Below are 22,463 nucleotides of genomic sequence, written 5' to 3'. Positions count from 1 at the left end.
ATGTGCTTCCACCCAAGAGTCAGATTTGATCTGAAGTGAAGAGTTACTAAATTACATTTTGGCTTGAAAGGTTAAGTATTTGTTGCCTTTGATTTACGTAGATAAGAAATGATGATCATCTTTCTTGTGGTTTGTCTCAGTGTACCTAATGGTTGTGCTGCTTAATGGGAATAATCAAATGTTTATTGACTTTGTGTCTATAATGTTATCGTAATTAGTGCGAAAGTCAAATGTCATTACCTGTAATTAGTCTGATTCCGCCACAGCTACATCATATCAACTGCTAGTGAAGATCTTGTAAAATAAAGGCACTGCATAGAAATACATACAAAATTCTGGCGTAACTCAGCGGTCAGGCAACATTGATGGAAAGGAATAAAGAGCAAAGGTTCTGGGCCGAGACCCTCAATCAGGGCTGGAAAGGAAGGGGGAAGAAGGCAGAATATGAAGGGGGAAAGGAGTACAAGTTGGCAGGTGATAGATGGAGCCAGGTGAGGGGAGGGGGGATGAAGTGAGAAGCTGGCAGGTGACAGGTGGAGCCAGGTGAGGGGAGGGGGGATGAAGTGAGAAGCTGGCAGGTGACAGGTGGAAAAGGTAAAGGGCTGAAGAAAGAATCTGAAAGGCAAAGGAAAGTGAACCATGGGAGAAAGGGAAGGAGGAGAGGCATGGAGGGGCAGATAAGAAGAGAGGAGGTTAGAGGGGAGCCGGAATGGGGAATGGAAGAAGAGAGGAGGGGGAGGGGGCGAGAATAGAATCTGTGCACAACATAATTTATGCCTGGAAAAGTTTGCAGCATAATGCTTCCTGTCATTTAAAACTGAAATATCTAACTCTGACCACCTCCTCAGACCTCCAGTGAAGATAAGAGCAATTGTCTTTGACGTGAAAATAGGTTGATGCTTCTACTAAGGAAAGGTGTACAGACCTATCCAGGAAAATATCTTCATTAAGTTCACTGCATTTGGTTAAATAATACCCCCATCCAATCTGAGAAGTTAATTATTGTTATTTATAGATGGCACGCTGAGATCGATGGGGAGTTAATCGGCCTTAAATATAGAAAGCAACCTGCAGCCCTGCAGTAGCCATGCAGATGAACACTTCCAGCAGCAGTGAGAGAGTTCAGCTCTCCTGCATCAGTCTGCTTTGTAAAAAATCAAAAAATAAGTATGCATTCCTAAACTGTAGTTTCTCCAAAAGCAATTTGAAACCCTGAAAGTGAAAACTGTCAATAAACAATAGCACAAAACCCAAATTCATGGAACAGAATTAGGCCATTCAGCCCATCGAGTATACTCTACTATTCCATCATGGCTGATTTATTGTCTCTCTCAACCTCATTCTCCTGCCTTCTCCCCATAATCTTTGATGTCCTGACTAATCAAGAACCTATCAACCTCTGCCTTAGATATACTTAATGACTTGGACTGCACAGCCATCTGTGGCGAAGAATTCCACAGATTCACCATCCTTTGGCTAAGGAAATTTTTCATCATCTCTGTTCTCAATTCTGAGGCAGTTTCCGCTGGTCCTAGACTCCCTCACTATAGGAAACAATTTTTCAACATTCACTCTATGCAGACCTTTCAATATTCGATAGGTTTCAATGAGATCTCCCTCATTCTTCTAAATTCCAGCAATTACAGACGCAGGCCCATCAGAAGTTCCTCATGTGTTAACTTTTTCATCCTTGGGATTACCCTTGTGAACCTCCTCTGGACTCTCTCCAATGCCAGCACCTCCTTTCTTAGATAAGGGGCCCAAAACTGCTCACAATACTCCAAGTGTGTCTGATCAATGCCTTATAAAGCCTCAGTATAATATCCTTGTATCTATATTCCAGTCCTCTTGAAATGAATGCTAACATTGCATTTGCCTTCCTCACCGCTGACTCAACCTGCAAGTTAACCTTTAGGGAGTCCTGCACGAGGACTCCCAAGTTCCTCTGCACCTCTGATTTTTGGCCACACCTTTATTCCTTCTGACAAAGTGCATAACCACACACTTACCTCCCTTATATTCTATCTGCCACTTCCTTGACCATTCCCCCAATCTGCCCAAGTCCTTCTGCAGACACCCTGTTTCCTCAGCACGACTTGCCCTTCCATCTATATTTGTATCATCTGCAACTTGGCCACAGAGCCACCAATTCCTTCATACAAATCATTGACATACAACATGAAAAAATGGTCCCAACACCGACCCCTGTGGAATACCACTAGTCATCAACTGCCAACCAGAAAAGGCCCCCTTTACTCCCATCCTTTGTCTCCTGCCAGTCAGCCAACCTTCTATCCATTCTAGAATCTTTCCCATAATACATTGGGCTCCTACCTTGTTAAGCAGCCTCATGTGTGGGTCAAGGGGGGAAGGGGAAGGTCGACTCAGACCATGAAGGTCTGCGTCGGGCATTTTCATGCCTTACAAGGCACAGATTGGAAGTCTGTGTGGGGCGCCACTCCTCGCACAGACTAGAGCAATGTGTGGTTAAGTGCCTTGCTCAAGGGCACAAACACGCCGCCACAACTGAGGCTCGAACTAGCGACCTTGAGATAGCTAGACGGCTAGTTATCTAGTGGGTCGAAGGCCTTCTGAAAATCCAAATAAACAACATCTACTGACTCTTCTTTGTATATCCTGCCTGTTATTTCCTCAAAGAATTCCAATAGGTTTGTCAGGCAAGATTTCCCCTTTAGAAAACCATGCTGACTTTGGCCTATTTTAACATGTGCTTCCAAGTACCCCTTAATAATAGATTCCAACATCTTCCCGACTGCTGAAGTCAGACTAGCTGGCCTATAATTTCCTTTCTTCTACCTCCCTCCCTTCTTAAAGAGTGGAGTGACATTTGCAATTTTCCAGTCCTCCAGAAACATTTCAGAATCTACTGATTCTTGTAAGATCATTACTAATGCCCCTCACATCCCTTCAGCCACCCTGGAATGTAGTCCATCTGGTCCAGGTGACTTATCTACCATGAAATATCTACCATCAGACCTTTCAGTTTCCCAAACACCTTCTTGGGGTCCTGCACCAAACAGATTTTCCCAATCTACCTGCCGATTGAAATCTCTCAAGTTTATTGCACCATTTCCTTTTTTACAAGAAATTTTCTATCTCCCATTATAATTTGTAGCTGACATCCTGGCTACTGTTCAGAGGCTTGTATGTAAATCCCATCAGGATCTTTTACCCTTGCAGTCTCTTAACTTTACCCGCAAGGATTCGACATTGTCCAATCCTATGCCACCTCTTTAAAAATGTTTGATTTCATTTTTCACCAGCAGAGCCACCCCACCTCCTTTGTCTACCTGCCTGTCCTTTCAGTATAATGTGTGTCCCTGGATGTTAAGCTCCCAGATATGATCTTCTTTCAACCAGAACTTGGAGATGCTGATCACGTCATACCTGCCGATCTCAAACTGCACTATAAGATCATCTACCTTATTCCATGTACTGCATGCATTCAAATATAACATCTTTGATCCTGTATTCATCACCATTTTTGATTTTGACCCCGTTATACTTTAACTCATCCCATTGACCACAGTTTTTCCCTATCATATGCCTGTCCTTCCTCACAGCTTTACATCACACTGCATCGACTTGTATACCAACTGCCCCATCCTCAGCCCTATCACTCCAGTTCCCATCCTCCTGCCAAGTTAGTTTAAGTCCTCCCCAACAGCTCTAGCAAACCTACCTGCAAAGATATTGGTCCCCCTCAGGTTCAGGTGTAACCTATCTTTTTTGTCCAGGTCATACCTTCTCTGGAAGAGGTCCCAATGATCCAGAAATCTGAAACCCTATCCCCTGCACCAGTTCTGCAGCCACACATTCACCTGCCAGTCATCCTACTCTTACCCGCACTGACACATGGCAGCAATCCAGAGATACTACTCTGGAGATCCTGCTTTTCAGTATTCTGCCTCACTTTCTATATTCTCTCTTTAGGACCTCCTGCCTTTTCCTCCCTGTGTAGTTGGTATCAGTACGTACCACAACATCCAGCTGTTCAGCCCCCCCCCCTTTACAATGTTTTTGACCCGATCCAAGATAGCCCTGCCCCTGGCAGCTGGTGGGCAAATACCATCTGGGTGCCTCTTTCACATGCTGAGAATCTGCTTTTTGCTTCTTTAATTATGGAATCCCCTAACATTATTCTTCTCCACCTTTCCCTTCTGAGCCACAGCGCCAGATTCAGAGCCAGAGACCTGGTCGCTGCAGCTGTCCTCTGGTGGATCATCCCCACCTCCCCCAATACTATCCAAAGCAGTGGGAAATGGCCACAGGATACCCTGCACTGGCTGCCTCTCCAGACTGTTACCCAGGGACCTGCCTCCTGCAAGTTAAACTGACTACCTCCCTGTAGCTCCTATCTAGCACCTCCTCATTCTCCTAACTGAACCAAAGGTCATCGAGCCACAGCTCCAGATCCTTAACATAGTCCCTTAGGAGATGCAATTTGATGCACTTCAGGCAGGTGTAGTTATCAGGGAGACTGGGGGTCTCCCAATTTTCCCACATCTCACGCAAGGAACATAACACTAACTCTGGGCCCAGTCTCAGCGCACCAGCTATGTACTAACAGTAAAAAAAAACAATTGCTAGAAACTTTGCAACATACACAAAATGCTGGAGGAACTCAGTAGGTCAGGTAGCATCTAGGGAAAAGAGTAAACAGTCGCAGTTCGAGCCAAGACACCTCGTTAGGAGACCTTCATCTGTGCTTGCTGGAGCTTGTTCTCGCCTGAGCCAGTTCAACCAAAGCCAGACAACTGTAACAATGCCCCACTCACACAATGGCCACTCCAACAATGCTCGTGAGCAGTGGATAGAGGGGAACAGATGGGTGTGATGTACTTGGATTTCCAGAAAGCTTTCAATAAGGTGCCACATAAAAGACATATCCATAAGATGAGGATACATAGAGTTAGGGGTGATGTATTAGCATGGATAGAGAATTGGTTAGCCAATAGAAAGCAGAGAGTTGGGATACGTGTGTGCTTCTTTGGTCGGCAATCCGCGGTGAGCGGTGTGCCACAGTGGTGGGTGCTGGGCCCGCAACTGCTTATGATATGCATTAACGATCTGGAAGAGGAGACCAAACGTAGTGTATCTAAGTTTGCTAGTGACACTAAATTGAGTGGAAAAACAAGTTGTGCAGAGGATACAGACAGTCTGCAGAGTGATATAGATTGGTAAAGTGAGTGGGCAAGCATCTGGCAGATGGAGTACAATGTTGGTAAATGCAAGGTCATCCACTTTGGAAGGAAAAATGAAAGCAGATTATTATTTAAATGGTAAAAAATTGCAGCACACTGCTGTGCAGAGGGACTTGGGAGTGCTTGTGCATGAATCAGAAAAGGTTGGTTTGCAGGTGCAGCAGGCTATCAAGAAGGCAAATGGAATGTTGGCCTTCATTGCCAGAGGGAATGAATTTAAGAGCAGGGAGGGTATGCTACAACTGTGCAGGGTGGGCCACACCCAGATCACTGTGTGCAGTTCTGGTCTTCTTACTTGAGGAAGGAGATACTGGCTTTGGGGGTGGTGCAGAGGAGGTTCACCAGGTTGATTCCAGAGATGAGGCCACCTGCACTAATCTCAGACACAGGAGATTCTGCAGATGCTGGAAATCTTCAACAACACACACAAAATGCTGAAGGAACTCAGCAGGCCAGGTAACATCAATGGAGAGGAACACATAGCTGACATTTCAGGCCGAGAGCCTTCACCAGGACTCGGTCCAGTAGACATGATATTGTAGTGGATCAAAGCAAATTAATTGAAGGCAGTGACAATTGTCTTTCTCACTAATTACAGTTGTGCAGATGCAGGGTCTCCACCTGAAACATTGACTTTTTATTCTTCTCCATTGATGCTGCCTGATCTGCTGAGCTCCAGCAGCATTTTGTGTGTGCTACACAAATGGCCAAATGCCTGCACACACCCTCTACTCCCTGCCAGTCTCGTTGCCCCTCAAACACCACGATTGTATCTGTTTCTTTTAATACCATCCTATCATTGCAGAGTGAGGGTGGTCTTACAGGCAGAAGTGGGTAACTCACTCTTGCAGTGGTTGCAAAGAACTCATTCAGAATATTGTGTATTTCACTCTATTGCTTTTAGTTATATGAATGTTTTAAATCAATATTTATGTTAATTCCATTGTTAGGAGTAAGTCTCTGAGAAATGGCCATTATTTAAGAACACGGAACATAGAGTGCTGCTGTCTGTAAGGAGTTTGTACGTTCTCCCTGTGACTGCGTGGGTTTCCTCCCACAACCCAAAGACATATGGGTTAGTGGGTTAGTTGTCCACTTGGGTGTAACTGGGCAGCGAGGGCTCGTTGGGCCAGAAGATCCTGTTACCATGTTATATCTCTCTAAATAAATAAAAATAAGAAGACTACAGCACAGTACAGGCCCTTCAGCCCATGATGTTGTGCTGACCCTTTAACCTTCTCTAAGATCAATCTAACCCTTCCCTCCTACATAGCCCTCCATTTTTCTATCTTTCTTTCTTTTCAAATCTTTTTATTGTTATATTATACAAAAGAAATAACACGAGTACATTGAAGTAACAACACTTACAATGTCTCAAAAAATACATTATCTTAAAGATTGAAAACAAATTTGTGATAACAGAAAAAACCTACTAAGCAGAAAAAGTGAGAAAAAACCCATCAGGTGTACAACCCCGGAGTCATGCGTCATTCAAAAAGCTTCTAAAAATAAACATCAAACCGCCAGCAAGAAAAAAAAATATACCAAAAAATTTACAATTAGATCCTGGGAAAAAAATCTATCAATTAGCTCAAATGATAATAACGAGCAAATGAGCCCCATCTTTTCTCAAAATCAAATAAAGGTTCAAAGGTTCGACTTCAAATTTTCTCCAAACTAAGACATAGCATCACTTGAGATGCTATGGAGTGATGCTCCATTTTTCTACCATCCATATGCCTATCTAAGAGCTTCTTAAATGTCCCTCATGTATCTGTCAGAACCTCACCTGCTCCTTACAAAGCCATGCTCACCATCCCTAATCAGACAATGCTCCCTAAATCCTCATAGGTCCTGTCTCTGAGAATCTTCATCGATAATCTGCCCACCACTGACTCACTGGTCTATAATTCCCAGGGTTAACCCTACTCCCTTTCCTGAATAAAGGAATAACATTTATAATTGATCTCTAATCACAGAGACGACTCCTAACTTTGGACCCATCCTTGAACTGTCGAAATGTTCCAGTGCAGTTAAGGACTTCCTTGTAACGTCCTCCTTTCTCTTACAGTTACTTAGACAGCTTAGATCGGATTGGAGGGAGCGATTACCAACCAACAGAGCAGGACATCCTCCGAACTAGAGTGAAGACCACTGGAATCGTAGAAACCCACTTTACATTCAAAAATCTCCACTTCAGGTGAGTCCAGTTAGATGGCATGCAGTCACACGGAAGAGTTTCTTCCTGTCATCTCAGTGGAGCGTTAAGCAACTGGAATGAGTTAGATGTGAGGGAGTCATAAGGAGTGAACGTGTTTAATGTGAAAATTATACTGTGCCCGTAGTAAAAGAGTTTTGTCCCTTTTGCTATCATCATGGTGACAAAGTACTGTGGTCTTTACTAGACACCCAACAGGGCTCTCCACTCATTGTGTACAGATATAATTAGTAGATTAACATCTTCTGTAGATAGAAACTTTTCTTCATGATCAGAGGGAGTCAAGACTTCACCAAATGCACATGTACCCCACCATACCAGTTGCATTTTATGGGTACAAGGAGTTCAAATATTGTTTGTTGAAGAAGAGGGAATCACTAAGACTGGTCTCCTTTATTCTGAAGTTAATGCAATGAAAACAGACAGTGGAATCCAGATGTTGATGTTACTCCAATGGGCACAGACATCATTTTTCCTGCACCAATGTGTGGGCTAAACAAAGGAAAGATCCAAAACCATCCAAGCCCCTGGCCATTCAAGGACAGTAGGGGAAAGGATATGGAGTGAAGGAGGGGGGCACTGTGTGTTAGCACCAACCTGTGAAAGTAGACTCCTTGACTTCAGATGATACCATCCTGGGGATGTTTTGTAGAGAGGAAGAGGAAGGGACAAAATGGTGGCTCTATAGCCAAGCTAGTGGTACTGCTGCCTCGTGGATTCTGCGACCTGGGCCTAACGTCTGTGTGGAGTTTGTGACCAAATGGTTGTCTCCTGGATGCTCTACTTCCCTCACAAATCGCAAAGACATGCGGGTTGATTAGGGTTCCACTGCGGTGTAGGTCGTGGTAGAGTCTGGGGGAGAGGATGAGAATGTTGCAAGAATCAAATGAGCTTAGTGCAGGATTGTGTAAATGGTGCTCAGTGGTCTTGCAGGCCAAAGGACCTGTATGACTCCGTGAAAGGAGAAATTGTTCACAACTAAGAGGAAAGGGAAAGAAAGCACTGCTGGAGAGGTGCTGGCTACAGGGGACAGTGTAACTCGTCACTGGCGAGATGATGGAGGAGGGTCAGCGGAGATGGACAGTTCAAGGCTGGGTAAGGGTTAAGGAGAGTGAGCGAAGAAGGGCAGTTCAAGGCTGGGTAAGGGTTAAGGAGAGTCAGCGGAGAAGGGCAGTTCAAGGTTGGGTAAGGGTTAAGGAGAGTCAGCAGAGAAGGACAGTTCAAGGCTGGGTAAGGGTTAAGGAGAGTCAGCGGAGAAGGACAGTTCAAGGCTGGGTAAGGGTTAAGGAGAGTCAGCGGAGAAGGACAGTTCAAGGCTGGGTAAGGTTTAAGGAGAGTCAGCAGAGAAGGGAAGTTCAAAGCTGGGTAAGGGTTAAGGAGAGTCAGCGGAGAAGGACAGTTCAAGGCTGGGTAAGGGTTAAGGAGAGTCAGCGGAGAAGGGCAGTTCAAGGCTGGGTAAGGGTTAAGGAGAGTCAGCAGAGAAGGACAGTTCAAGGCTGGGTAAGGGTTAAGGAGAGTCAGCGGAGAAGGACAGTTCAAGGCTGGGTAAGGGTTAAGGAGAGTCTGCGGAGATGGACAGTTCAAGGCTGGGTAAGGGTTAAGGAGAGTCAGCGGAGAAGGACAGTTCAAGGCTGGGTAAGGGTTAAGGAGAGTCAGCGGAGAAGGGCAGTTCAAGGCTGGGTAAGGGTTAAGGAGAGTCTGCGGAGATGGACAGTTCAAGGCTGGGTAAGGGTTAAGGAGAGTCAGCGGAGATGGACAGTTCAAGGCTGGGTAAGGATTAAGGAGAGTCAGCGGAGATGGACAGTTCAAGGCTGGGTAAGGGTTAAGGAGAGTCAGCGGAGATGGAGAGTTCAAGGCTGGGTAAGGGTTAAGGAGAGTCAGCAGAGAAGGACAGTTCACGGCTGGGTAAGGGTTAAGGAGAGTCGGCGGAGAAGGGCAGTTCAAGGCTGGGTAAAGGTTAAGGAGAGTCAGTGGGGAAGGGCAGTTCAAGGCTGGGTAAGGGTTAAGGAGAGTCAGCGGAGAAGGACAGTTCAAGGCTGGGTAAGGGTTAAGGAGAGTCAGCAGAGAAGGGAAGTTCAAAGCTGGGTAAGGGTTAAGGAGAGTCAGCGGAGAAGGACAGTTCAAGGCTGGGTAAGGGTTAAGGAGAGTCAGCAGAGAAGGACAGTTCAAGGCTGGGTAAGGGTTAAGGAGAGTCAGCGGAGAAGGACAGTTCAAGGCTGGGTAAGGGTTAAGGAGTGTCAGCGGAGAAGGGCAGTTCAAGGCTGGGTAAGGGTTAAGGAGAGTCTGCGGAGATGGACAGTTCAAGGCTGGGTAAGGGTTAAGGAGAGTCAGCGGAGAAGGACAGTTCAAGGCTGGGTAAGGGTTAAGGAGAGTCAGCGGAGAAGGGCAGTTCAAGGCTGGGTAAGGGTTAAGGAGAGTCTGCGGAGATGGACAGTTCAAGGCTGGGTAAGGGTTAAGGAGAGTCAGCGGAGATGGACAGTTCAAGGCTGGGTAAGGGTTAAGGAGAGTCTGCGGAGATGGACAGTTCAAGGCTGGGTAAGGGTTAAGGAGAGTCTGCGGAGATGGACAGTTCAAGGCTGGGTAAGGGTTAAGGAGAGTCAGCGGAGAAGGGCAGTTCAAGGCTGGGTAAGGGTGAAGGAGAGTCAGCGGAGATGGACAGTTCAAGGCTGGGTAAGGGTTAAGGAGAGTCAGCAGAGAAGGACAGTTCACGGCTGGGTAAGGGTTAAGGAGAGTCGGCGGAGAAGGGCAGTTCAAGGCTGGGTAAAGGTTAAGGAGAGTCAGTGGGGAAGGGCAGTTCAAGGCTGGGTAAGGGTTATGGAGAGTCAGCGGAGAAGGACAGTTCAAGGCTGGGTAAGGGTTAAGGAGAGTCAGCGGAGATGGACAGTTCAAGGCTGGGTAAGGGTTAAGGAGAGTCAGCGGAGAAGGACAGTTCAAGGCTGGGTATGGGTTAAGGAGAGTCTGCGGAGATGGACAGTTCAAGGCTGGGTAAGGGTTAAGGAGAGTCAGCGGGGAAGGGCAGTTCAAGGCTGGGTAAGGGTTAAGGAGAGTCAGCGGAGAAGGGCAGTTCAAGGCTGGGTAAGGGTTATGGAGAGTCTGCGGAGATGGACAGTTCAAGGCTGGGTAAGGGTTAAGGAGAGTCAGCGGAGATGGACAGTTCAAGGCTGGGTAAGGGTTAAGGAGAGTCAGCGGGGAAGGGCAGTTCAAGGCTGGGTAAGGGTTAAGGAGAGTCAGCAGAGAAGGATAGTTCAAGGCTGGGTAAGGGTTAAGGAGAGTCAGCGGAGAAGGACAGTTCAAGGCTGGGTAAGGGTTATGGAGAGTCAGCGGAGAAGGGCAGTTCAAGGCTGGGTAAGGGTTAAGGAGAGTCAGCGGAGAAGGACAGTTCAAGGCTGGGTAAGGGTTAAGGAGAGTCAGCGGAGATGGACAGTTCAAGGCTGGGTAAGGGTTAAGGAGAGTCAGCGGAGAAGGACAGTTCAAGGCTGGGTATGGGTTAAGGAGAGTCTGCGGAGATGGACAGTTCAAGGCTGGGTAAGGGTTAAGGAGAGTCAGCGGGGAAGGGCAGTTCAAGGCTGGGTAAGGGTTAAGGAGAGTCTGCGGAGATGGACAGTTCAAGGCTGGGTAAGGGTTAAGGAGAGTCAGCGGGGAAGGGCAGTTCAAGGCTGGGTAAGGGTTAAGGAGAGTCAGTGGGGAAGGGCAGTTCAAGGCTGGGTAAGGGTTAAGGAGAGTCTGCGGAGATGGACAGTTCAAGGCTGGGTAAGGGTTAAGGAGAGTCTGCGGAGATGGACAGTTCAAGGCTGGGTAAGGGTTAAGGAGAGTCTGCGGAGATGGACAGTTCAAGGCTGGGTAAGGGTTAAGGAGAGCTCACATGCCTGAACTAATAGCATTTAGACTTATGTTGGTGCAGTTTCACTGCTGTACACTGATCTGACCAGGGAGATATAGGCATGGATTTGAGATGATTTTGTAACAATTCAGCCCATTTTTTCAGCTGCCCTTATATTTAAAAACAAAACAAAAGTTTCTCAAGCCTGCTCCCCCATCTGACCACTGACCACTGCTCCCCCATCTGACCGCTCTCCTGTCTGCTCCCCATAATCCTAGATGCGCCTGTATATCAACCATATGCCTGTATGAGCTCTATCAAGGATTCTGAGAGAAGAAATTCCTCGCAATATCCACCTTTAACAGCTGGTCCATATTCTGCAAGAAGGGCCCCTTGTTCTCGATTCCTTTAGAAGTGGAAGCAACCTCTCTGTGCGGACCATATCAATCTTGTATGTCTCAATTAGACCCCTTCCTTCTGAACTGAAATGAACATAGGCCCACCCAATGAACCTCCCTCATAAGCCATCAATTTCTCCCAGGAATCAGCCAACTGAATCCCCCTTGAATTGCCCCCTGTGTGTGGACATTTCTGCTTGAGTAAGTAGTCCAAATTTTGCACAGTACTCCAGATATCCAAATCAGAATCAATTCTACTTTCACTCGCATAGGTTGTGAAAGTTGTTGTTATATGGCAGTGGCACAGTGCAAGACATAAATTACTATAAATTACAAGTAGTGCAAAAAGAAAGCAAAATTAGTGAGGTAGTATTCATGAGTTGGTCCATTGTCTATTCAGAAATCTGATCGCAGAGTGGAAGAATCTGTTCCTAAAACATTGAGCATGTGTCTTCAGGTTCCCGTACCTCCTCACTGATGGTAGTAATAAGAAGAGGGCGTGTCCTGGTCCTGAATGATGGATGCTGCCTTTCTGAAGCATCACCTTTTGAAGATGCGCTAAATGCTAGTGCCCATGACGGGGTTTGCTGAGTTTGCAGCCCTCTGCAGCTTTTTCTATCCTGTGCTGTGGCCCCTCCACACCAGACAGTGATACAGCCAGTTAGAATGCTTTTCACATTACATCTGAAGAAATTGCTAGAGTCTTTGGAGACATACAAAATCTCCTCAAACTCCTTATGAAATATAATTCATCTATGTATGCAAATATATACAATAACTGAGAGACTTTCCTATAATTACAATCCATCTCCCTTGTAATACTGAGCAATCTAATTACTTACTGTACCTACACGTTAGTTTTCTGTGAAGGCACAAGGATCCTTCTGTATGGCAAAATTGTGCAGTCCCTCTCCGTATAAGCAACATTCCTTTCTTCCCGTCAAAGTGAGCAATTTCACATTTCCCCACATTATCCTCCATCTGCAGGCCTCAGTTAACCTATCTATATTCCCATAGCAAACCACTTCAATCCTCCTCTCAACTTCATTTTTAAGAGGTTTACTTCCATGACTTTTATTTTGCGTGTGGCTGCGTGTGTGCGAGTCTGTGCGTGTGCATGTGTGCGAGTCTGTGCGTGTGTGCGAGTCTGTGCGTGTGCATGTGTGCGAGTCTGTGCGTGTGTGCGAGGCGTGTGTGCGAGTCTGTGCGTGTGCGTGTGTGCGAGTCTGTGGTGTGCGAGTCTGTGCATGTGCGTGCGTGCGAGTCTGTGTGTGTGCGTGCGTGCGAGCGAGGTGTGCGAGTCTGTGCGTGTGCGTGCGTGCGAGGTGTGCGAGTCTGTGTGTGTTCGTGTGTGCGAGTCTGTGCATGTGCGTGTGTGCGAGTCTGTGCGAGTCTGTGCGTGTGCGTGTGTGCGAGTCTGTGCGTGCGTGCGAGGTGTGCGAGTCTGTGTGTGTTCGTGTGTGCGAGTCTGTGCATGTGCGTGCGTGCGAGTCTGTGCGTGTGTGCGAGTCTGTGCGTGTGCGTGCGAGGTGTGCGAGGTCTGTGCGTGCGAGTCTATGCATGTGCGTGTGTGCGAGTCTGTGCGTGTGCGTGTGTGCGAGTCTGTGCGTGCGTGCGAGGTGTGCGAGTCTGTGTGTGTTCGTGTGTGCGAGTCTGTGCATGTGCGTGCGTGCGAGTCTGTGCGTGTGTGCAAGTCTGTGCGTGTGCGTGCGAGGTGTGCGAGTCTGTGCGTGTGCGTGCGAGGTGTGCGAGTCTGTGCGTGTGCGTGCGAGTCTGTGCGTGTGCGTGCGAGGTGTGCGAGTCTGTGCGTGCGTGTACGTCTGTGCATGTGCGTGTGTGCATCCGTGATGATGTCTTTTTCATGGCTTTACAAGGCGCGGAGCGAGACAGAGAGACTGTGTGACTCGCCACTCCTCACACAGACATTTCGCAGTATTTTCCTTTCTTAAAACCAATTTGACTTTGCTTGTTCATGCTAAGATTTTCTAAGTACCTTTCAACATAATAGATTTCCCAATGACAGACGTTAGACAGACTGTCCTATAATATGCAGCTTTCTGACTCTGTCATTCCTTGAATGAGGAGATTACATTTGTGTTTTTATTTTAAATCGTCTGAGACCTTTCCTGGATCTGGAGAATGTTGGAAGCTCGCACACGATGTAGCCCCTTTACCCACAGCACCTTCCTTTTGTCAGCCCAAGATGCAAATCATCGGGCCCAACAGATTTGTCAGCCTTCACTCCACAAATAATTGTTTCTCCCATAAGTGGCATTGGTTCAAACTGAACCCTCCTCTTATGTCTCAACATCAGCCACTCTTACTGGGTGCTAATATTGTCTTTTACCAGGAAACCGTTTGTTCAAAGTCTCTGCCATTTTCTTCACGTTATTAATTCACAAGTCTCCATCACTGAGGCCAGTGGTTGTCTTAACAATTCTCTCCCTTTTTCCATACTTATGGAAATTATTACTTTTCTCATTTTTCCCACTGGATCTCATTAGCCTGTGTTTATCCTCCTATTCTCAGCATCTGTAGTTTTTGTGGCCAGTTTCTAATTTTTCCAAATCTCTGTTTTGCACTAATGTCTGAAACATTGTATGCCTTTTCTTTTAATTTTTTATCAACCACAACTCTCTTGGCTTGAATTACCCTTCTCCAAAAGTCTTTATTTGCTTCACTGACAAGTATGGAATACTGTAGCAGACATCCCACCTCTCCCGGAAGTTCCAGGAGTCTCCCACATATTAATTGTGGCTCCCTGATGTCCACAAATTATATACAATGTCCCGGAAATTGATTTTCTTGAGAGCGAGCGCGAGAAAGAGCAAGAGAGCGAGCGCAAGAGCAAGAAAGCAAGCGCGAGACAGCGAGCGCGAGTGAGAGAGCGCGAGAGAGAGAGCGCGAGAGAGAGAGAGAGCGCACGAGAGCGAGAGCAAGAAAGCAAGCGTGAGAGAGCGAGAGAGCAAGTGAGAGAGAGAGCGAGAGCAAGAGCTAGAAAGCAAGCGCGAGAGAGCGAGAGAGAGTGAGAGAGCGAGAGCAAGAGCAAGAAAGCAAACACGAGTGAGAGCAACCACGAGTGAGAGAGCACGCACGCGAGAGAGAGAGAGAGAGAGAGAGCAAGAGCAAGAGCATTCCAAAAAAAGAAAATATGAAACGTACGTCACCCCAGACTACACTAAAGTGTACCCCTGCCTAATAGGGGTCAAAATAATGACAGTGTTGCTCGCTGCACTGTTTGCAACAATGACTTTTCTATTTCTCATGGTGGGTTAAGACTGTAAAAGACATGTTGAGGTGAGTTTAATAGGTGTCATTCATTCATTAGCATAGCTAACGTTATTTAAACTAGCTGGCTAGCTGCTAAGGAGCTACTCTATTGCAGACATCCCACCTCTCCCGGAAGTTCCGGGAGTCTCCCGCAAATTGATGGTGCTTCCTCCCTGAAATGAGTTTTTGCAGGGTGGTATGTCTGCTATAGTTCCTTAAATATCTGCCTCTGCTTCATGTTTTAAACTGGATTATTGTTTATAATGGAGGGATTTGACCTCAAACCAGTACCTTATTGCATCTCACAGTGCTCTGTACAGAACCAGTTCACTCAGAGACTGAACAGGTGTATACCCAGGACAGTGGAGGTGTCGGACCAGTCAACTGTTCTCTGGAGGTGGAAGGCCTCACACAAGGCCTGGTGTTTCAGGCTGTTTTTCATTCCCCAGGGTTATCTTTGCAGCTCAGAAGACTTTCCATTTCATTAAGTGATTTATTTTAAGAAATGATTGCGTCATTTTCTGAGTGACGGTTTGGGTACCTGCACGTTGCAGATGATACCACTCATGGGAGAGAGATTTTTGTTAATTAGCCTCTGCAGGCACAGTCAGACTGCAGAATTTTGGTTAACCTTTTAAAGCATTGCCCATGATTTAATATAAAATATCAATATTTACATTTTAAAACAAAACTACATTTTTTCCGATATAAAAAGTAAATTTAATTTGCACAAACCAGTTCAGCATATTTACCAACTCAGTTTGTAACACGGCTCTAATAGATTATTAAAAACTAGACATTATGTGCCCAGATACAGAATGTAGTTTTCTCCGCTTCTTCTAGTTCCCTCAAATCTGAACCTACCCTCTTCTAAAATTGAAAATTGAAAAATTGAAATATCTTTCAATTTGCAACTCTCATACTCAATGCTATAAAACAACAAATAAAATAAATAAACAATAAATAAAATCAAGTAACCAGCCAGTACAAGCAATGTCCCTCAGAACTAATACTCAACACCTTTTTTAAGCAGCCTAAACTTGTGGCTGTCACCTGCTCATCAACTTGTAGTTAGTGCACAGTTCCTGAAGCACATGCAAAACCCATTGTGATCTTCTGATTAATACTCACAAGCTTGTAACTGGATAACACTGTCTTTGGCATTGTAGCTGGCCCACATTGCACAGTGCTATTGAACTGGGATGGTGATATTTACTCCTGTGTACTGTTATTTCAGGATAGATTCTGATGAATGGCTGTGCGGTGCATCCTTCGGTTTACCTCAGGGTTATTTTCTTGCATTATTCAAGTGTGGAAAGGATTTCCGCCTTTGTGGATTACATGTAGGAAGGAAGAGAAAACCCGATGTACAGTAGCTTGTGAATTGTTTTCTCAGTATCCGGGTTGGAGTGCGGGTGCATTGTGACGATCCGGTTGCCCAGAGGTCTCGCCAGTCATGTTCTGGCTTGTGTTAACTTCCATTGTGACACTTTACCACTCCGAATATACAGTTCATAGCTGCTCTATCTGCCTCATCCTTCTGGTAAATATTCCACTAGCTTCCAGGATACTAATTTTCTCCCTTGTATTTCCCCACTGGAGCAAAATATTCCGAAGAAACTATTCCGCCACCTCTCCTTGTGCTGTACGTGCTCCTCACGCAGTGAGAGCACCAGCCTCCACCTCGGCCTTCTACTCAGTAAGAACTCAGAGTTCAAAGTACATACTGCTCTGAGATTCATTTTCTTGCAGGCATTCACAATAGAACCAAGACTCAATTGAAAACCACACGCAAAGGCTGACAAACAACCAACGTACAAAAGAAGACAACCTGTGCAAATAGAAAAAAGACTAATAATAATCCTGGTAAATAAATAATACTGAGGACACAGATTAGTGAGTCCATGGGTTGTGAAATCAGTTCAGAGTTCAGGTGAGTAGGAGCCTGGTGGTTAGAGGATGATAACTGTTCCCGAACCTGGAGGGGTGGGAACGAAGGTTCCTGTACCTCCTTCCCAGTGGCAACATCGAGAAGAGAGCTTGGCCTGGATGGTGGCGTCCTGGATGATGAATGCTACTTTCTAGTGGCAGTGCTCCTTGTAAATGTGCTCAGTGGTGAGGAGGGATTTTCCTGCGATGGGACGGGGCTGTATCCACTGTTTTCTGTGGTGACCTCAACAAAAGTCTCCTAAAATCTCCAGCTGGTGAAGAGACATTGGTTTGGTGAAAAGAAATAAAGTTAGAATGAAGAGTACAGTGACAGGACACCCCACCCATCTGAGCCGTACAGCAGCTGATGTTTTCACACAAGCCTCGCCCATCCCTCTTCTGTCAACACGTTCAGCACTAGTTTCCACTTAATATGCCTTTCGTAATTATCTCAGCCATCCTGTATCCTTCCAAATTACAACCATACTTCTCCTGCATAGGGCCGTATTTGGATCCCCCCACGTCCACATCCATATATTTTCTGTGTTCCTATCAAACCGCAGGTATTCCCCCAAGAATTGGCTACAACTATGAAATTCTTAGAAGTGAGGTCAGCCACTGAACCCAATTCTAAGATTAATAAGTCATCCCTAGTATGACAAGTTGGACTCTTGACCTCACAGTCTATGATCTTGCACTTTATTTCTTACCTGTACTGCACTTTCTCTGTAGCTGTTACACTTTATTCTGCATTGCTACAGCTTTACCTCATTCAGTGTAATGACTTGATCTGTGTGAACAGCCTTCACTCTATTTCAGTACATCCGGCAATGATAACCCAATTGCTGTTTCACAGGCTGTTTGATGTGGGAGGTCAAAGATCAGAAAGAAAGAAGTGGATCCACTGCTTTGAAGATGTGACAGCAATTATCTTCTGCGTGGCACTGAGTGGCTACGACCAGGTGCTCCATGAGGATGAGACCACGGTGAGTAGGTCCAGGGAAGCGAGGCAGGTGATGGGGTGCGTGTGTGCATCGCCATCGGGCAGCTACAGAGTACCCGCTGAAGGGCAGAATCATGGTTTCACTACTGTGTGTGTGTGTGTGTGTGTGTGTATCGTCTGTGCACTAATGTTCCCCAGTTGTTATGTGATTAAAATTGTGGGAGTGAAATGACAATTAATTCTGCCTTTTCACGTAGAGAATCAGAGGACTCTGTTGGAGAGACTGAACAGATGGGAGGGTGAAATAGTGGTTTACCAGCTGTTTTGCAGAAGTATTGAACTCTAACTTGCATTGTATGCATTTATTTTTAAAGTGGTGTGAATTCCTGTGAGAGATGGATTGCTGCCTCTGCTGATGTCTGTGAGATACTGAGTAGACATAATGGTTCATCTTGTGTTTTTATTTTTATCCGTTACTCAGGAATGTGCTGCCTCAGCTTCCACATCCTCTTCCCAGGTTAAACTTGTTATTCTTCATTATCCATTCAAAGGAAAAATTACTTGTTTCATGACATACTGCGGACCAGTATTTTCTCTTGAAGCATTTTTGATGTAATGAAAATGGCAAGAAAACGATTAACTTTATATTAAGTAATTTCAAAAACAGAGCTTAAAGTAGAAACAGTTTTGCTTAGTGGTGTAAGCATTTAACTAAGTGGCTTTTTCTCCTTTTATAATCCCATTCCAGGGTCCTGTCCTCTAACCAATCTAACCATGCCTTTACTAATTCAAAAGGAAATGTTTTCCTGGAAAAATATTGTATTATGTTAAATACATATGCAGGCTTTCTATGGCAACATATTCCAGTTGATGCAGGGGTGTATAGGTAGGACTGAGAAGTGGATTATTCTACTGCAACCTCTTATCACCACTATTTCTCTCCTCTGCCTCGTGCACAATGAGCTGGTTAAAGGAGCTGTAAGACAGCAGTTTTTCTACCAAGACCTCAACAGTAGAGCTGCTGACACATCACAACGACAGTGAAGGTCGCGGAAGGCTGTAGCAGTGAGGGGTCCCCAGTCGTCTTGCATTCCATTCCACCGGGACACTGACCCCGAACAGTCAAAGATGAAGTGGTGCATCAGCCTCCCCATGTTAAACAAAGTAACACACAGCTCTTCTCCGTTAAGGAAATCCACTCTGACATCCCAGGTTAAGTCTTACGGTGATCAAAATGTGGTGAAGGGGGCAGGGTTGTGAAGTCTGAAGGCCCGTCAGAACTTGTGGATCCTGGATCTGCCACCAGTAGGAGAGCACCGTGCTCGACTGCAGTGATTGCACTGCTAGTAGTTTGATTCCTGGGTGAAAGGGCGCATTTCACTGAGCATGTTTTATAATATCCCTTCATCTAAAATTAATCAAAAGCTGGAGGAGGTCTGTATTGATGTGTTCACTGCTGTTACTCACTGGCATGTTGTTCTATTCTGAGCAGGTCGGCTGCTGCCAGATACCTGACACATGATCTGCCCTCAAATGGTACTCTACCATGAGATTCTGATGCATTGTAGAGTTTCCCCTGCAGAACACCGGATGCAATTGCATTTTACCATAACCTGTCCTATGAATTTTGATACAAGCCCAAGAGATCTAGCAATTTTCAACTTTCTTACTGACAGCCTATGATTCCATTGATACTGTTACTTAGCTGTTTGGCTCCACCAACATGTCATCTGGCATTCCCAAGCACGAGGAGAGATGGTCCTCGAACCTGTCTTTTTCTCCCATGTGCTGAATATAATCACCACCTCAGGCCAGACTTTCAAGATTCAACATTCAACATTCAGACTTTTGCATCGAAACAACAGTGAAGTGTGTTGTTTGCATTAACAACCAACACACCCGAGAATGTGTTGGGGGCAGCCCACAAGTGTCGCCACACATTCCAGCATCAACATAGCATGCCCACAATGCTTGGGAGAACAATGCAGAGCACAACAAAGCAGAACAAAACATGCAACAACACAAAACTAGCCCTCTTCCCCCTCTTCCTCCCTCCCACCCACCCAGACACATACACAGTCCTCCAACCTCTTCCACCTTAATGGACAATCTAATTGGCAATGATAAGGTGAAGGAATCACTTGGTGCTATAATGTGGTGGCCTCAGCCATCCTTGGATTCTTGCAGCTTTTCGGAAGAGTTTATGTAACGATGAAGGGTTCTCGTCACCACAGAAGCCATAGTTACTGGTAACAATATTCCTTCACTAACTCTTAAAATTAGTATTTAATTCAACACAGCTGTTATTGGGAAAATAGAAGTGATGGGATCGTGTTGAGAGTATAGTATTCTGGGGAATTTATCACAATGATTTTCATTGACCAAGTATAGCTGTGCTGAAGCAAAACCAGCAATATTTTAGTTCAAGTCGGTTGCCAAGTAACAATTATTCCCTGCTGCAGGATAGTGTGCAAGTGGAGGAAACATTCGAAGAAGGTAGTTAAGTAGAGTTCATTTGTTTTTTACAAAGGGATCAGAATCTGAGGAAGGACATTAAGTCTTATTAATAGGGTTGGTTGTTCTTTCAGGCTTATTATCACTGACTATCTTGTGAAATCGTTGCAGAGCAGCGCAAAATAAAAATCTATAAATTACACAATAAGTACACAGTTCAAATAGAAGAAATAAGGAAGTCGTGTTCATGGGTTCTTGGTCTGTGCAGAAATCTGGTGGCAGAGCATAGAACATAGAAGACCTCAGCACAGTACAAGCCCTTAGGCCCATGATGTGCTGACCTTTTGACATACTGCTCCTGAATAAAGAATTATTTAGGAACAGCTGTTCTTAAATAGTAAATTGTGGGTGTCCAGTATCTTGCACTTGCTCTCTGTTGGTGGTAACACAAAGAAGGCATGTCCCAGATCAGATGGTGAAGGTCTTTAATGATGACATTGCCTTTTGAAGATGTCCTTCATGTTGGGGAGGGTTGAACCCATGATGGGACGAGCTGAATCTACAGCCTCTTGTGATCCTGTGCAGTGGAGGTTCCATACTAGATTGTGATCCAACTAGTAAGAATGCTCTCCATCATACAGCTGTAGAGATCTGCAAGAGTCTTTGGTGCCATACCAAATCTCCTCAAACTCCTATTGAGGTAGAGCTGCTGCCATGCCTTTTTCATGATTGAGTCAATATGTTGGGCCCATGATCGATGTTGACACCCAGAAACGTGAAGCTGCTCACCTGTCCGCTGCTGGCCCCTCAGTGAGGACTGCGACTGAATCTTAGATGATGCGATTGAGATGGAGATGTGGGCTGAATTGTGCTTACTGTAGCCAGGAATTAAACATAGAAACATAGAAACATAGAAACTAGGTGCAGGAGTAGGCCATTCGGCCCTTCGAGCCTGCACCGCCATTCAGTATGATCATGGCTGATCATCCAACTCAGAACCTGCACCAGCCTTCCCTCCATACCCCCGATCCCCATAGCCACAAGGGCCATATCTAACTCCCTCTTAAATATAGCCAATGAACTGGCCTCAACTGTTTCCTGTGGCAGAGAATTCCACAGATTCACCACTCTCTGTGTGAAGAAGTTTTTCCTAATCTCGGTCCTAAAAGGCTTCCCCTTTATTCTCAAGCTATGACCCCTCATTCTGGACTTCCCCAACATCGGGAACAATCTTCCTGCATCTAGCCTGTCCAATCCCTTTAGGATCTTATACGTTTCAATCAGATTCCCCCTCAATCTTCTAAATTCCAACGAGTACAAGTCCAGTTCATCCAGTCTTTCTTCATATGAAAGTCCTGCCATCCCAGGAATCAATCTGGTGAACCTTCTTTGTACTCCCTCTATGGCAAGGAAGTCTTTCCTCAGATTAGGGGACCAAAACTGCACACAATACTCCAGGTGTGGTCTCACCAAGGCCTTGTACAACTGCAGTAGTACCTCCCTGCTCCTGTACTCGAATCCTCTCGCTATAAATGCCAGCATACCATTCGCCTTTTTCACCGCCTGCTGTACCTGCATGCCCACTTTCAATGACTGGTGTATAATGACACCCAGGTCTTGTTGCACCTCCCCTTTTCCTAATCGGCCACCATTCAGATAATAATCTGTTTTCCTATTTTTGCCACCAAAGTGGATAACTTCACATTTATCCACATTAAATTGCATCTGCCATGAGTTTGCCCACTCACCCAACCTATCCAAGTCACCCTGCATCCTCTTAGCATCCTCCTCACTGCTAACACTGCCGCCCAGCTTCTGCAGGGAACCGCCAGGAATCAGCCTTCTGCACTGAAGTAAGTTCTGAACTTACCAAGACTTACTGAGTGACATATGTCACTGCATTCCAGCATATTACATGGGTGAATCAGCACTCACATCTCACACTTGGCATAGAATAGGAAGCTTCATTCGTTTGAATGGAGATGCTTAGCCTGCAGAAAAGAAATAAAGTGATATTTTTTAAGGACGGGAGATTCTACAGATGCTGGAAATCCAGAGCACCCATACAAGATGCTGGAGGATCTTTTTAAGGTTATTAAGATTCAAAGCTCACATGACCTTGGAACTTAGATCCAAAACCAGAGGTTCAGAGATCTCCATCCAGTCATGGTGAATGTCAGCTATTTGTAAATCTATTTTAATCTAG

General features: G+C 45.5%; 1 protein-coding gene across 2 annotated transcripts in view; it reads left to right on the top strand.

Moving 5' to 3' along the window:
• Positions 1 to 22,463, top strand: part of gnao1a (guanine nucleotide binding protein (G protein), alpha activating activity polypeptide O, a) — a 302,643-nt gene that overhangs the window by 251,518 nt on the left and 28,662 nt on the right. For both annotated transcript variants that reach the window (XM_063066714.1, XM_063066715.1), the window contains exons 5-6: positions 7,297 to 7,425; positions 17,717 to 17,846. In XM_063066714.1, coding sequence (XP_062922784.1) covers positions 7,297 to 7,425; positions 17,717 to 17,846 — 259 coding nt within the window. The remainder of the gene's footprint in view (positions 1 to 7,296; positions 7,426 to 17,716; positions 17,847 to 22,463) is intronic.

This window comes from Mobula hypostoma, chromosome 14, assembly GCF_963921235.1.
Source record: "Mobula hypostoma chromosome 14, sMobHyp1.1, whole genome shotgun sequence".
Taxonomy (NCBI): Eukaryota; Metazoa; Chordata; class Chondrichthyes; order Myliobatiformes; family Myliobatidae; genus Mobula; species Mobula hypostoma.
The sequence above is the reverse complement of the archived record's forward strand: the minus strand, read 5'-3'. Positions and strand labels throughout refer to the sequence as shown.